This window comes from Cladophialophora psammophila (assembly GCF_000585535.1).
Source record: "Cladophialophora psammophila CBS 110553 chromosome Unknown aczJe-supercont1.3, whole genome shotgun sequence".
Classification (NCBI taxonomy): domain Eukaryota; kingdom Fungi; phylum Ascomycota; class Eurotiomycetes; order Chaetothyriales; family Herpotrichiellaceae; genus Cladophialophora; species Cladophialophora psammophila.
Window position 1 is genome coordinate 1,155,026 of NW_006912924.1, and position 14,028 is coordinate 1,169,053.

The 14,028-nt window shown below is 50.2% G+C and overlaps 6 protein-coding genes across 6 annotated transcripts; 4 read left to right on the forward strand and 2 right to left on the reverse strand.

The window, feature by feature from the left end:
• Window positions 1–242: 242 nt before the first annotated feature.
• On the forward strand, window positions 243–1,563 carry A1O5_02605 (uncharacterized protein; the record flags this gene model as incomplete). Its single annotated transcript, XM_007743219.1, has 3 exons — window positions 243–400; window positions 454–1,249; window positions 1,309–1,563. The coding sequence occupies 3 exons, from the start codon at window positions 243–245 to the stop codon at window positions 1,561–1,563; spliced, it is 1,209 nt and encodes a 402-aa protein (XP_007741409.1).
• A 920-nt stretch (window positions 1,564–2,483) lies between these two features.
• Window positions 2,484–3,071, forward strand: A1O5_02606 (uncharacterized protein; the record flags this gene model as incomplete). The annotated part of the gene is made up of 1 exon (XM_007743220.1): window positions 2,484–3,071. One exon carries the CDS (start codon window positions 2,484–2,486, stop codon window positions 3,069–3,071), a length of 588 nt encoding a protein of 195 aa, XP_007741410.1.
• Window positions 3,072–3,847: 776 nt separating this feature from the next.
• Window positions 3,848–4,934, forward strand: A1O5_02607 (uncharacterized protein; the record flags this gene model as incomplete). The annotated part of the gene is made up of 4 exons (XM_007743221.1): window positions 3,848–4,130; window positions 4,199–4,430; window positions 4,492–4,603; window positions 4,659–4,934. 4 exons carry the CDS (start codon window positions 3,848–3,850, stop codon window positions 4,932–4,934), a joined length of 903 nt encoding a protein of 300 aa, XP_007741411.1.
• Window positions 4,935–5,475: 541 nt separating this feature from the next.
• A1O5_02608 (glutathione S-transferase) lies at window positions 5,476–6,196 on the forward strand (the record flags this gene model as incomplete). The annotated part of the gene is made up of 2 exons (XM_007743222.1): window positions 5,476–5,525; window positions 5,614–6,196. 2 exons carry the CDS (start codon window positions 5,476–5,478, stop codon window positions 6,194–6,196), a joined length of 633 nt encoding a protein of 210 aa, XP_007741412.1.
• Window positions 6,197–7,653: 1,457 nt separating this feature from the next.
• A1O5_02609 (uncharacterized protein) lies at window positions 7,654–9,213 on the reverse strand (the record flags this gene model as incomplete). The annotated part of the gene is made up of 1 exon (XM_007743223.1): window positions 7,654–9,213. The coding sequence occupies one exon, from the start codon at window positions 9,211–9,213 to the stop codon at window positions 7,654–7,656; it is 1,560 nt and encodes a 519-aa protein (XP_007741413.1).
• Window positions 9,214–9,764: 551 nt separating this feature from the next.
• Window positions 9,765–13,094, reverse strand: A1O5_02610 (uncharacterized protein; the record flags this gene model as incomplete). The annotated part of the gene is made up of 3 exons (XM_007743224.1): window positions 9,765–10,025; window positions 10,084–11,528; window positions 11,603–13,094. 3 exons carry the CDS (start codon window positions 13,092–13,094, stop codon window positions 9,765–9,767), a joined length of 3,198 nt encoding a protein of 1,065 aa, XP_007741414.1.
• Between the last annotated feature and the right edge of the window lie 934 nt (window positions 13,095–14,028).

The window sequence follows — 14,028 nt, forward strand, 5'->3', positions numbered from 1 at the left end:
GGTCATGCGAAGAGCGTAGCTGGCTTTCAGGGGGAAACTACCTAGGTGTTTTGTTGATTTTCCTTTCCGATTAAGTCCAAGGTGTTCTTAAAGCTCAAATATCCATGCTAACCAGTTCTTTAGCTGCAAAAATTATGTCCTAAATGCGAATTTGAATATGCTCAATCCCTGGTCAATTGTTCAAACCTCGACCTATCTAGAATTGACGGAGGCAGCAAAGCAGAACCAGAACCAGAAGCAAAATGGCGACCCTGGAACCAGCAACCAAGGTCCTCATAGTCGGCTCTGGACTATCAGGCGTTGCGTTGGCACAGATACTCCGCAATGGAAATGTGCAATTTGAAATATTTGAACGCGACGATGGCACTCGGTCCCAGGGTTGGACGATAGGCTTGGACGAGTTTGTTGATTCACAGTGCAAGTTCAAGAGGGGAGACTAATGAAAACCGTTAGATGTCTAGAAGGTCTCTACCGACTTCTTCCAACAGATCTACCTGAACTGGCTAGCAGCAGCCCAAACTTCCATCGCAAAGACACGATGGATTGTTTCACCATCATGGATGGGCCGAGCCACCAAATTCTAGGACTTACAAAAACAAAGCACGAGGGTGAAAATTTGCCCATTCTATTCGTGAACCGTCTCAAGTTCCGCGAAGTGCTCAAAACTCACCTCAACGTGCAATATTCCAAACAATTTGTGCGTTATGAGGAAGATCATGACGGGGTGACTGCATACTTCAAAGATGGCACCAGCGCCCGCGGTCATATCTTGGTTGGTGCAGATGGATCAAACTCCCCAGTGCGCGCTCAGTTTCTCCAGGGATTCAAGCCAGATTCCAGTCCTTTCCTCACAGCCCTGGGTAGAGTTGTCCTCTCCAAGGACCTTTATGAACCTTTGCTCGAACACTCAGCGAACGGTATCCTCGCTGGTGGACCCGATCAAAAGACATACTGTCTCCTGATGGAGTATTTGGACAATGATACTGCTATCTTCAATTGGACAGTGTCCTGGCGGTCCAGCAACTTGGAGGAAGATTATGCCAAAACAGTTGAGGCTGGTCCAGCAGCTCAATTGGAGATGGCAAGGCAACGTATGAAAGACTGGCCTCCAGCCATGGTCAACGCCTTAGCACAGTGTGAACCGTCCGATCTACAGTGGCCGCCAGTGAGACTTATGGAGACTGTACTTCCACCTCGAAACCTGCCGAGAGGCCGTGTCACTTTGATTGGCGATGCCGCTCATTCAATGGTAAGTATATACCTCCGTTACTGATAAAGAGCGACTCCTCGCCTGACGATAAATGGCAGGTGCCTTTTAGAGGAATGGGAGCCAACACTGCTCTTCTTGACGCGTGCGACCTCGGAGAGGGTTTGATCAAAGGCATTCAAGAAAAGGAAGACCTTCAATGGGTTCTTCAACTCTACGAACAGATCATGATCCCCCGTGGTCGTAACAAAGTTCTGGAATCTAGAGCTACAGCCGACTCTGATGATGCCCGAGAGATAGCTGGCGGTCGGATAGATGAAGCACAGGCGTCGTCCCATCCCATACCATTGCGTTAGGGTCTTCAAACGCGTGTCTCCAGCCGAAGAAGCAGGTATATGCGTCTGCATTTCCACAGGTTTCAAAATCAATGTCCTTCCATTATCAGTGCGTAAAACTGCCTCGAAAGAGTTTTGGCTGGTGATGCTCGTTCACGACTTGACAGAAATCTGATATGCAATCCTGACTGCATTCTGACTGCATTTCCACCTTAAGATGCAGCCAACATAAACAATGTCCGTCGACGTTGGTGAAATGTTGGACGAAGCTACACTTCCGTGAGCTGCTGTAACGAAAATTGGATCTCCAAAAAAGATCGGGGAGGTGATTTCCTCCCACACCATAAAATTAGATGGGGCATGCCTCTCTTGCGGTTTAGGGTGACACCGTGTGTGATATATTCTCCACTTATTACACATAGGTGGAGCCACTGTACCGGACCGAGTAGTCCCTACTCGCACCCCAGGAACTCGCTGGGAGTTTTCATGATTGGCCATGAAATTCCCCAGGGATCTGAAATTTCGGCGCCGAATATTCAAGGGGGTCCAAGGCTGATTTTAAGGGGGTTGGCGGAAGGGAAGCGAAGATCCTGCGGTTAGCTGCACGAGAACGGAAGCCCAGAAGCTAGAATCTGATTTTGCGTTATGTCTCAAAGAAGACGCTTCTCATTCTGGCGCCTGCTGAGGATATAGAATGTCGCTGTGTTCCATCTGATATGTTCACCCATTGACATGTTTATGGGTCCGCCAAGATAATCAAGATCTCGTTCTGGGAAGACAAAATAAAGGAGTCTCGAGGCCCTAGACTGTCTCTCTTTGAAAGGAAAAACAAAAAACAGCGTCTGCCTCTTTTCTCTGGTAGACCAAAACGACTTGACACTCTTTCCCTTGGCCTAGCTTGCTTGCAGTTGTCAGAAGCCTTGTGCCAGAGGACGCAAAAAATGGCCGGCTTTGAAAAGTGCTACGATGTCCTGAGCCCAATCAAACTGGCTCATGTCGTGCTTCGGACCAACAAATTTGAGGAAATGGCAGAATTCTACAAGAAATTCCTCGGCGCCGGAGTCGAGTTCGAGAACGAAGACGCCTGCTTTCTCAGGTACGACGACGAGCACCACCGCCTCGGCATTCTCAAGATGAACGGTCTTCTGGACTCTGGCCGCACCGCCCCAGGCTTAGAGCATATTGCCTTTACCTTCTCCAGCCTGGCAGACCTTCTAAAAGTCTGGCAACAGCGAAAGGACCTCGGCGTGGAGCCCGTGTGGTGCGTCAATCATGGAGGCACCACCAGCATGTACTACGAGGACCCGGATGGAAACAAGCTCGAGAGCCAAGTTGACAACTTCGACGATCCGGTCGAGCTGCAGGCGTTTATCAAGTCTGACAAGTTTCGGACGAATCCCGTCGGCACCGACTTTGACCCTCTCGATCTCATCAAACGCCTACAGTCGGGCGAGCCGGAAGATTCCATCAAGATGCGCGTCGAGAGTGGTCCTCGCCGGTTTCCCAGATACGTGGGGGAGAGGGTATAATTCCGGCAGGGGCAGTGTAGATGCATGTGTTCGGTGCGAGGGGTGCGAGTACGCGAGGATAGGATTGTATACGAGGAACAGAAGCAAACAAAGCGAAAGTTCGTAAGGGCTTGCTTCGACAAGAAGTTTGTCTACAGGAAATTCTGAAACACCTCTGAAGCCTTCAAGCACTGTAGCTTAAAAATAACCAGATTGTGAACAAATGGTAGCAATTTTCCGCTTAGTCGCGAGAAGGGGTCAAGGAGAAAAGCCCATTTCTTCAATTGTAGCAAGAACCGAGATCCCAGGATGTTCCGACAGGAGACACCCTGCTTCATGTTATTACATTATTCCATAATTCTGTTTTTGCATGAATCTGCTCAACTCGTCTACTCTTGAAGGCACAATTTCTAGCGTTAGCGACGACCCCAAACTAATTGTCCATTCAGTACGCAGCAGCGTTTTGGATACGTCCTTTGTTATGCACTCCAAGGCTGATGCAAAGGGGAAGCCGCTCCGCAGTTTCTCAGGAGTGAAATCGAAATTTCGGCGCCGAAGTTGAACCACACTCTTTTCCGAATGCAAGGGATCCCCTTATCTTCTGGGTGGATCATCTTGTTAAGCCTCCTGGTGACGATCCGTCTACTTATGACTAGAACATCATCAAGGACTTCCATCTACTCGTAGGTCCTGAAATAAGAAAATGCTGGCACTAATCTCTGCCAACAGATCATTTTCACAACAGGACCTCGTACTTCAGACCTTGTTGGGGAATCGCAGAAGAGAAAGAACGCAAGATGACAACCACGAGAAACGTCCCATGGGATCGCCTGATCCGCTTCGTGAGCGCAGAAGATGACGCAATCTATTATGGCGATGCTGTTGTGCCCGACGAAGATTTCGACATCGGACTGCCTCAGAATCTGTCGTCTCTAACCGCCAAAATCATCGTCGGCTCCCCGCTGACGGCCGATTGCGTGATCACTGACAAGATTGTCAAAGTCAAGACGCTGTTGGGACCTTTGACATATCGTCAAATTCCTTCTGTTCAGTGTATTGGAGGGAACTACTTGAGTCATCGTATGTATTCTTCATTTCCCCCCGAGACTTCCTTTCACATGCCAGGAGGCTGATGTGAGTGAACATAGTCCGAGAACTTAATATCGAACCGCCACGCTATCCTGCCATGTTCTCCAAGACGTCGGGGGCTGTAGCAGGCTATGGGGACGAGGTCGAGATTCCCAAGTTCATCCAAGACGAACAGACCGATTACGAAGGTGAGCTGGCATTTGTGATTGCAAAGGATGCCAAAAATGCCAAAAAAGAAGAAGCGCTGGAATATGTCCTTGGCTATACCTCGTCAAATGACGTATCCGCAAGGTATGTATCGTGGCCAAAGATGATTGCCGAAGCCAGCTGGTAATCCTCGAGATAAATGCAGAAAGTGGCAGATGGATCCCGATCTTGTGGGAACGTTCCCTCCTCCACAAATGACCTACGGAAAGAGTTTCGACGGCTTTGTACCTCTAGGACCAGGCATCGTCTCGACAAATGTATGACCAATGCCCCACGATATATTCCTAGTCTCATTTGAAATGACTGTGATAGGTGATTAAAGATCCGCACACTCTCTCCCTCCTGACAAAGGTCAATGGCGAAGTCCGCCAACAGAGCAATACCTCCGAGCTCCATTTCAACATTCCGGCAATTATTGAGTTCCTGAGTAAAGGGCACACGTTGCATGCAGGCACAGTCGTCCTGACAGGGACACCCGGCGGAGTAGGATTCGCATCTAGACCGCCAAAGTTCTTGAAGGACGGAGACAAGGTTGAGGTGTACTTTAGCAAGATTGGGACTCTTATGCACGGCATCAAATACGAATGATGACGAGGCTCCACCCGAAGTTCACTGTCAAATCCTCAGAGCGTCTAGCGGCCTCCATCTACCCGACGTAATGTAGAAGCTGTTGCATTGGATCCGCGATGCACCGCAGGCATGGCGAAAGATCTGCCTTACAAATACCGAGCCCCTCTGCAGGGCGAGCACGTTATAGTGGAGAAAAGCACCGCCGCCGACTCAGCAACGAAGTGCTAACTCGGAAGAATGGTGCCATCACTGTATATTGTATTACTAATAGAGCTCAGGGCCCACATGAAAAACAGGCTTGGACGTGTCAATGGAGAAAGAAGAATCAAGTAGAGACCCTTCCTCATTGGGTTAGTTCCAAGAGACCCACCAGCCCAGCTGTGCCCTGCGTGCGCGCGATCACGTTTTCGGCCATTCTCGGCCGACAGCCTTCGCCGTCTCGCGGACTGTCTCTGGGAGCTCAAAGCCCAGAAATAAAACTGCCCATATCAGGGACCAAGTTGGTCCTCATAGACCGTCTTGACAAAGTGTTCTCCTCTCCTGAGATACGCGATTCGAGATGTCGTCACTCAAAGCCATCACACTTTACGGCCACGGCGCAACTCCCAAGTACGTATCCCCTCTTCACAACCCACTCGGCGAGCGACTTTTGGTGAATATTGGACTGACATGGCGATCTCTTTCATTCCTGCTCCAGCCCCCGAAAAGTCGCCATTATCCTCGAGGAGCTGTCCATTCCATACACGATGAAAGAGGTGGACTTTTCCGATATCAAGAAGCCGCCGTACACGGACATCTGCCCGAACGGCCGCGTGCCCGCCATCGAGGACCCGAACACGGGCATCACGCTCTGGGAGTCGGGCGCCATCGTGCAGTACCTCGTGGAGACGTACGACAAGGACCGGGTGCTCACGTACGACACGGTGCCCGAGAAGTACCAGCTGAACCAGTGGCTTATGTTCCAGATGTCGGGCCAGGGCCCGTACTTCGGCCAGGCCGCGTGGTTCAAGGTATTCCACCCAGAAAAGCTGCCAAGTGCGCAAGAGAGGTACGTGAGGGAGGTTGAGCGCGTCACCAGCGTCCTAGATGGCTGGTTGCAGAAGCGCAAGTTTCTAGTCGGCGACAAGCTCACGTACGCGGATCTGGCGTTTGTGCCGTGGGCGAAGAACGTCCTGTGGCTGGACGACGAGAAGACCATCGACATGGCCAAGTACCCTGCATATTCAAAATGGTTGGACGGTATGCTTGCCAGAGAGAGCGTGAAGAAGATTTTGGGATAGACCAATCAGCGAGCAGAATATTGAGAGATGCACGGCGCAGCCTGGTATGCCTGTTGTACCTCTCTGCCAGTATTCAACCTGCGGGCTCATCGCAAATCTCTCTTTTCTCACTCAGCGCTAGTCAAGATGCTTCAACGTCACATCGGTGTTGTGATCGCCTAGACCGTGGCAGCCAAATCTTGGGAGAAGATTGCCTAGTCCGTCTCTCCCCCATGAAGGAGGGTTAACGATCTCATTCAGTGATGGATATTCAAAGCTTGGCAGACAGATGCGGATTGCGGCTGCAGGATTTGTAGAAGAAGGATACCCGAGTAAGAGAAACCCCCATGTTGAAGGTGTATCTGTACGTTCTCAGAATCGTTGGGCGTCATCCAGGCCTGGGAGTTGAGACCCAAACGAAATTGCCAAATCCGCGAATTCTGGGTGGAGACGATAATATCGCCGCTGCTTAGAACTTTCTCGATATTATTTGGATCGATTTCTTGGCCGAGGGGGATGTTTGCGATTGTCTAGAATATGTGCTTGACGAATGGTGCATTTGCTAGTTCGAAGTAGCGGCCAAAGGCTGGACCGCAGCCATTCAAAGTTGGTGCTACCACCCTCGCCAGCATCATGCAGTCCGTCCATGCGTCGAGGAAGAGATTCTCAAGGTATTGTGGGATCCCTGGTGGGATGTAGAAGCTCGGCATCGCAGCCTGGAGTTGAGTGACCGGGAGAAAGATCACAATACAGAGTGGCTGGCTCTTGTGATTTATAGAGGTGATCCTAGTGCCTGAGTCAGATAACCAAATGCAACACTTATATACCAGAAATGAATACACACGCCGCAAGCGGGGAGCCATGTGCGAATCTCCAAAATCCGCTCCGGGCCCACCCCCATTACTATCGCGGGCCTGGACCGCCCGAGGAGAAGCTGAAATCTTTCGACTTCTGCAATGGTCGTCGAGCTGGAAGCTCTCTCCAGGTCTTCGATCCGAGCGCGGCCTTCGCTGGCGCACGCAACCGCCCAAATCTAAACTTTGAGCAAACCACAATCGACTGGCCGAGTAGTTTAACAGCTTGGGCACAGTATTCATAGTGGATGGACGATACGGCGGCGCCCGACAATACTCCTCCATCATGAACTGGTCGCTTGTCTGCGAGATACATATGTACCAGTCCTGGAGTGCCCAATTCCCACTATTCCAAGGGGGATTCTGCATAAACAAGACCATACCCCCACCCCGGCTTCCCGTTGTCACGACCTTGGTAATCTGGCTAAATGCATGACATTGGCTTTGGGAGGCTGTCCAACACTGATATCCTAGAAAAAGCAATGAAAATTTTGCCCAATGAAAATGATTTTTTTTCTTCTCTCTCTCACATTGTTTCTTCATTTCTCTACACTAGAATGTCTATGCCGCCCATATTTTTCATTCACCTGCCCTCCTTAGACTCTCAGACAGATTTTCTGTTCTTCAGTGTTTGCCAATCTTTCTCATTGCCACAAGAAACTTCTCTTCCATCGTGAGCTCTTTTTCAGGTTCAACTGATATTGATTGCCTGTCCAACATCACCCCCAGCTTGATCTCCCTCGCTGCTTCGATGTCCACCTCACTAGCCAATTCTTCGTCAACAGTTTGCTCACTCTGAATTTTGAGAGTGGCACAAGGCCCTCCAGCATGTATTTTGGGTAGTTTTTTCCTTATTGCTGCCAGAAATTTTGCTTCCTGCGTCATTTCCATGCCAGGTGAACTGACGGCCTTGTCATCCGAGACGGGCTGCTTAGTTGACCGTTCAGCTGATTTTGGGCTCTCCCGCTCGGAGGATTCTGACTCGGCAGACTGAGTGGACCTGGCATGCATCATTTGCAAGAACTTCTTCTCAAACAAGTGCTTCCCAGATTCGCGGAAGATCTCATCAGCTGATAATTGAGCCTGCTTCTCACAGTTCGGACAACCGTCGGAGAAAGTCTTTGCCGAATAGGGATGGAGACGAGTGCAGATGGTCAGGAATCCAAGCTCGTGACGACCCCACAAGTTTTCAATCTGTCTTGCATAATCATTCTTGATCTTCAGGATCGGCGATGCCTTCCAACCATCATGAAGCCCGAAGGCTACCGCAATTTTCCGTGCAGTTTCCATCAAGGAGCCGCATGTTCCAGGTGATCTGCGGCCGATTTCGCTTACTGCGTCCAAGCTAGTCTTAACCGTTTCCTCACTGACAATCACAATAGCGTCTTCGACAGGATGTCCAAGTTCAGAGAGCCGAGCTCTAGTCGACTTTGCAAAGAGCATGAACTGGAGCTGTTGCAACCTGATCTCAGCTTCAATGGACGGGTTGGTACCTATCAAGGTAGTGTCCAGTGCACTCTGACAATATTTTGTGCACGAAACTGATTCCTTGCAGACGAATTGAATCATCTTGAGGCCCAGACGTTGCACCCCAAATGAGGGATCTTTCAGAGAAAGAAGCTGATTTGAAAGCTTCAGGGCGTCAGCGAGACGTGCAAGGACCACGCGATACTCTAAGACATCAAGATGAAGATGGAAACTCAGGTTGTACGAGGGGATAACGTTCGGAAGCGCTCGATGCAATACCGCGATGCTGCCTTGGAACCGATCCACAACCTCAGTCCTGAAATTGATAATGTACTTCTGCAGGTCGAGTATCTCTTGATTTCGACGAAGAAGGAGAGTAGCATTGGCCTTTGCTGCCAAGGGATTCGGCCGGATCTCCGCAATACAAGCTTCGAACGTCTGGTCCAATTGTTTTCCCTGAACCTCGATCGCGGTCGCAAATGCAGCTAATTTGTGACCCGTTTTCGACAGAAGAAGGTCACAAGTGTGCTTGAAATCGACCAATTTCGAGTGAAGTCGGTAACGGCGAGTACCTTGCAAGGACGCTCCACACGGGCATTTTGGAGGTTTAATATCTTGCGATCTCACGCTCGAATTAATTGATAAAATAACCCCGTCTCCAGCAACATCATAGATGCCATGGAGATTGAGAGCATCCAGCTGGGAGATCTCTACCATATGTCCACATTCTGGCGAGTACAACACCGCAGGGCCTCTCTTCCCGGAGACGCATTCCGGGCAGACTTCTGGGGGCGGACAAGTCTCACCATCAAGCGATGGGCAGTCATGACCGCATTTCAGAGTCCGAGAGCAGGGTTCGCAGCAGGGCAGTGATGCGCTGGGCAGACAACATATCATATCCGACAATGTTTCGTGCTCACATCCAGGGATGGCCTGCTTGACACAAGGGTCACAGATGTCTTGACACCGACTCTTACAAGGTCCGTGCTCACACCGCTTCAAGCAGGATTCGAGACACGACCTTGGGCATGATCTTCCGAAATGACAACTCTCCTTGCAGTAATGGCCACATGCTTTCAAGCGATTGCATATTTCAGCGCAGAGATAATGCATTCCCGGTTTTGTGTTATTGCAGACGCCACATGTTCCACTACAAGGATGGCCACAAGGGAGCGTCGTGCCACATTCTTGTTGACAGACAATTTCTGTGTCGGGGTCTTCACCACACAAGGTGTTCACAGTATGGCCACAGCTGAGGACACTGCTAGCTATGACAGCTTCGCACCCGGAAGTTTCTCCTGAGCAGAGTATCTTTCCATAATGTCCACAGTCAAGAGTAACGTCATTAGTGGTAATTTGACATTCTCCGCATGTCTGATAGCACGGCTTCTCACATTTGTGTCCACATGATTGGAAGATCTTCTTACATTCCTCCTGGCAAACCAGGCGAGAATGGAGCCAAGGTGGGTGACATTTTTCCTGGCAGATGTGGCCACAGGGCAAAGCCGTGCCACAGGCCGCTGAACATTCTGGGACATCTTTAAAGTCTTTTGGCTGCTCGATAAGGTGACGGTGGTTAGGATGGACATGACATTGGGCCATAATTGAGCCTCCGATCTTCCCATTGAAAGCATTGATGACTTCTCTCCATCTAGGGACTCGAGAGAGGGTCTGAGAATTGCCAACAATGTAAAAGCCATTACGAGCCCTGCTGCAGGCGACATTGATGCGATTCAATATCTTCAAGAAGCCAGGATTACCTCCACTTCGAACCGTGCTGAGGATGATGACCTTTGCCTCTTCACCCTGGAAGTTGTCCACCGTTGCAATTCGGAGCATGTCGGAGATCGCAACTTTATCCTTAGTAGCCCTGCCTGCATCACCAAGAGCAAGAGCCTCTTCACCAAGCAATTCTTCTCGGTCCTTCTCAGAAAGCCATATGTCACACGTTCTGGCCAGCCGCTCCCAGAGTTTCAACAGCTGGCCTGCATATGGAGTTAGGACCGCGATTTCCCCTTGTGAGTAAGCCCCACCGCGGAGGAGATATTCAACAAGGGAGGCAACCATCTCGACTTCATGAAGGTTGGCATGCGACTTTAAGTCGTCCAATCCAAGCTCAGGAACTCGATGGTCCCACCAAAATATTCTGTGTGCAATGCCATGAGTTGGCGAGCGCTGGAGTGTACACTCGTGATCTGTGAGATAAGGATAAGTCAGACGAGTGACATTTGCGATGTCAGGATGCATGCGGCGTTGGACGCTCAAGTGGCATGCTGGTATTACTGATGCCGACATGTCATGAGGAAACATCAACCGCTCTAGCAAGGACTCATCCAATCGATATTGACGTCCGACGGAGGTTTCTAGACTCAGGGACTGTTCGTTTGTCTCAGGTCGCAGCTGTTGAGGATCGCCAATGAAGATTGCATGTTGGACTGAAGGGAGCAAAGCACACAGTGCATGGGCTTCCATAACCTCCGCGGCTTCTTCACAAATGAGAATTTCAGGGTCTAGTGATCGTAGAAGCTCCCAACGAGCCGCGCATGCAGTGGTCGTCATGGCGATGATATTGTGAGACGACATAATCTGGACATCGCGCCTATCGTTGATTGTACTTATCTCCTCTGTGCACGCCCGCGACTCAAAGTAAAGCGAGGTCATCTTCTGAGCAAACTTTTCTTCGTCCACTTCTGCCTCCCAACGCCGAAGCATAAGTTGACGCTCGTGTAGAGGCAGGTTCCAGATGCTGGATCGGCCAGCGTTTGCACTCTGGAGTTCGACATGGTAGGAGATGCCAAGGAGCATCTCATTGACGGTTTCTTGAGGCTTGTAATGAGTGTTTGAGATTTGCTCAAGTCTAGAAGCCAGCTCAAGGTGCAATTCGCGAATGGTCTTCAAGTCTCCGCCTCCTGACCAGTATTCAAAAGTGAAAGATTGGGCAAGCGAGACTCGAGAATTTGTTGTAAACTGAGAATGGATATCGCGGTGTTTACTATACAGAAGGTCCTCGACATAGTGCCATGGAGTGTTTCCTGTGTGCGTCTGGCAAGAAAGCGCTACTACCAGTTAGTTCCATTCAGGGATAACGAAATAAAGATGAACGTACCTTTGCACAACGAATCTAGTTCTGCGAACAGCAGCTTCTTTTGGTGGCCATGGGCATGCAGTGCTTGGGAATCCTCCTTCTTCAATCGAGTTTTTCGTCGCAGGTTGCGGAGATTGATGGTATCTGTCCAATCTTCCTTGCTACCAGAACCGACTCGAAGCAGACCGGAGACACCAGCATCTCGAAGATTGGCCAGGAAACTGTCCAGAGCGTGATTTGTCAGACATACTAGCAGTATAGGCTTCTGTGACGGTCGGGAATCGAGAAGTGTCTTTGCTAGTTGGACACCTAAAAAGGTTTTGCCGCATCCAGGTGGGCCCTGCGTGCAGGCATACTCACGCAGGAGGCTGTCTCTGAAAGCTGCCGCCTGACCTTCATCCAAAGTTGTTTCGCGTTTGAGGAGTTCCAGAGTAGAAGGACGCGACAAGTCTCTCACAGACGCGGAGGCAATTGGACATGCAGGCGGGACAAGCTTGGTGAGATTATAGGCGAAATCCGGCGAGAGTGCGTAAGAAGGCGGCGGACATGAAAACCGCGGCCGTGATCCGGCGACGTAGTTCAGCTCTCTGGTGAATAGGGCCTCATCGACAGTCTTGTCAGGGGCAACATAATCCGGGAACGCGAAGTCTGTTTCTCTCATCTCCTGCAACCGTTTGAGACAATTGTAAAACCCGGCGAAGAGAACCTTCGGAAATTCTACGAGGTACATTTCACTTCCACTGCAAAGGCCGAGTGCATTGCGGCAAAACTGAAGGACTTCATCGTGGGTGGTGGTGGGCAGAAAAGAAAGTTGGACTGCAGCTCGAGTGCCACGTCCGTCAAAGCAGTCCATCGAGAAGGTATTTTGAGCAAGATGGACCTCCAAGAAGTAGACTGACAACTTCATGGTAGCGTGATCCAATTGGAGCAACGCCACAAGCATGCCTTTTTGAAACCGGCCAGAGTCATATAGCTTCTGACCCCTCATGAATGGCGGGCAGTCGTAACTGATACGGACAACCATTGCCTTTTGCTCATGTGAAAGCATCTCTTCGATCTTGATGTTGTTGTACAGGAAGTATCGATTGCCAGCTACGGTCTCGTGGCGAACATGACCCTCAGGATTGGTGCCGCTGCCAAGGAAGGCGGTTTGGGAGGCCGAATAGCATATGTCCCGGATGCTCTCAATGCTGTCGCATCGTAGTTGTCTGAAAAGTGTATCCAACAGCCTACGCGGCCCATTGTCGAGAAAGTGCTTTTCGTAGAGATCTTTTTTCGGCATGTACGTCGGTCGAAGGACGGCAAGGATTTCATCAGGAGTTGGAAGGATCTTGATCTTTCTGTAGTTAGCATGGTCATTATCATGGCGAGGACCGAAGGCAGAGAGCACCCCGGGACCATCGTCGGTGAAGGATGGGAAAGGGCGCGGATCCGGAGAAAGGAAGTTCATGGACTCGTAGTTGAGGTCTTGTCCGGCAGTAGAGGCGGAAATGCAAAGCCTCATCGTCGCCATGATGTTGATGATGGGTCGTAGATGAGCTCAATGCCGCGGAATGAAACAGCAAGGACGAGCAGATGCAGCGTCTCTTTCATTCACTGGCCGAGGGACAGATCTTGTGTGTTCAACAGAAAGACTATGCCTTGGCGTAGCGAAACTGTTCGCCGCCTTGAGACTGTCGCTCACTGTCACTCCAGACGACTCACTGAGTGAGTGACTTGGAATCAATGGTGGTGGCTGGGAGCGGAACTTGAAGTCGTTGTCATTGTCGCAGAATGGAAGGTGAGGCAGTGAGGCAGTGAGGCAGTGAGGCAGTGAGGCAGTGAGGCAGTGAGGCAGGTGTCTCTCACAGTTTTCCAAGCCAGCGCAGTTTGTTTGCTCACCCCATTCCATTTTCGGCTTCCGACAGTGAGTCCTTCATTAACGCGCCTTCTTATGCACAGGGTTTTTGTTTGCTGGACGCGGTGGACGTCCTGTGAGATTTTATAATTCTGACACCTCCCTCTTAATACCTACATAATTAGGTAGGTATTTGAACATCTCGAATAAAGCGCCTTGGGTCGTCATCACCAGGTATTGAACAAGCAAACAAACGAACCATCAACCATGACGTTGTAAGTACATGATACCTGGTAATTTCTTCATCCTTCAAGCCAAGTCTTCACACTCCGTACAGACTTTATGTCCATGTGGGCTTCTGTCGTGGTGGATTTGGACCTCATTGTCAGGCGCCTGCCAGCGGGATGGGACATGCATCAACTGGACTTAGAATCTATATATGGCGAACCATGAATACGAGAACGCGCACAAGTCACGACAATCACATCGAAGGATACAAGTACATCTCCTTGTATATTTCAAAGACGGGTGGATGTTCAGGAAGTCTGAGATGAAAGTGAAAGTGAAAGTGGTCGACTAGGACAAGCGAGAAGTCTTGGCACTGCGGCAT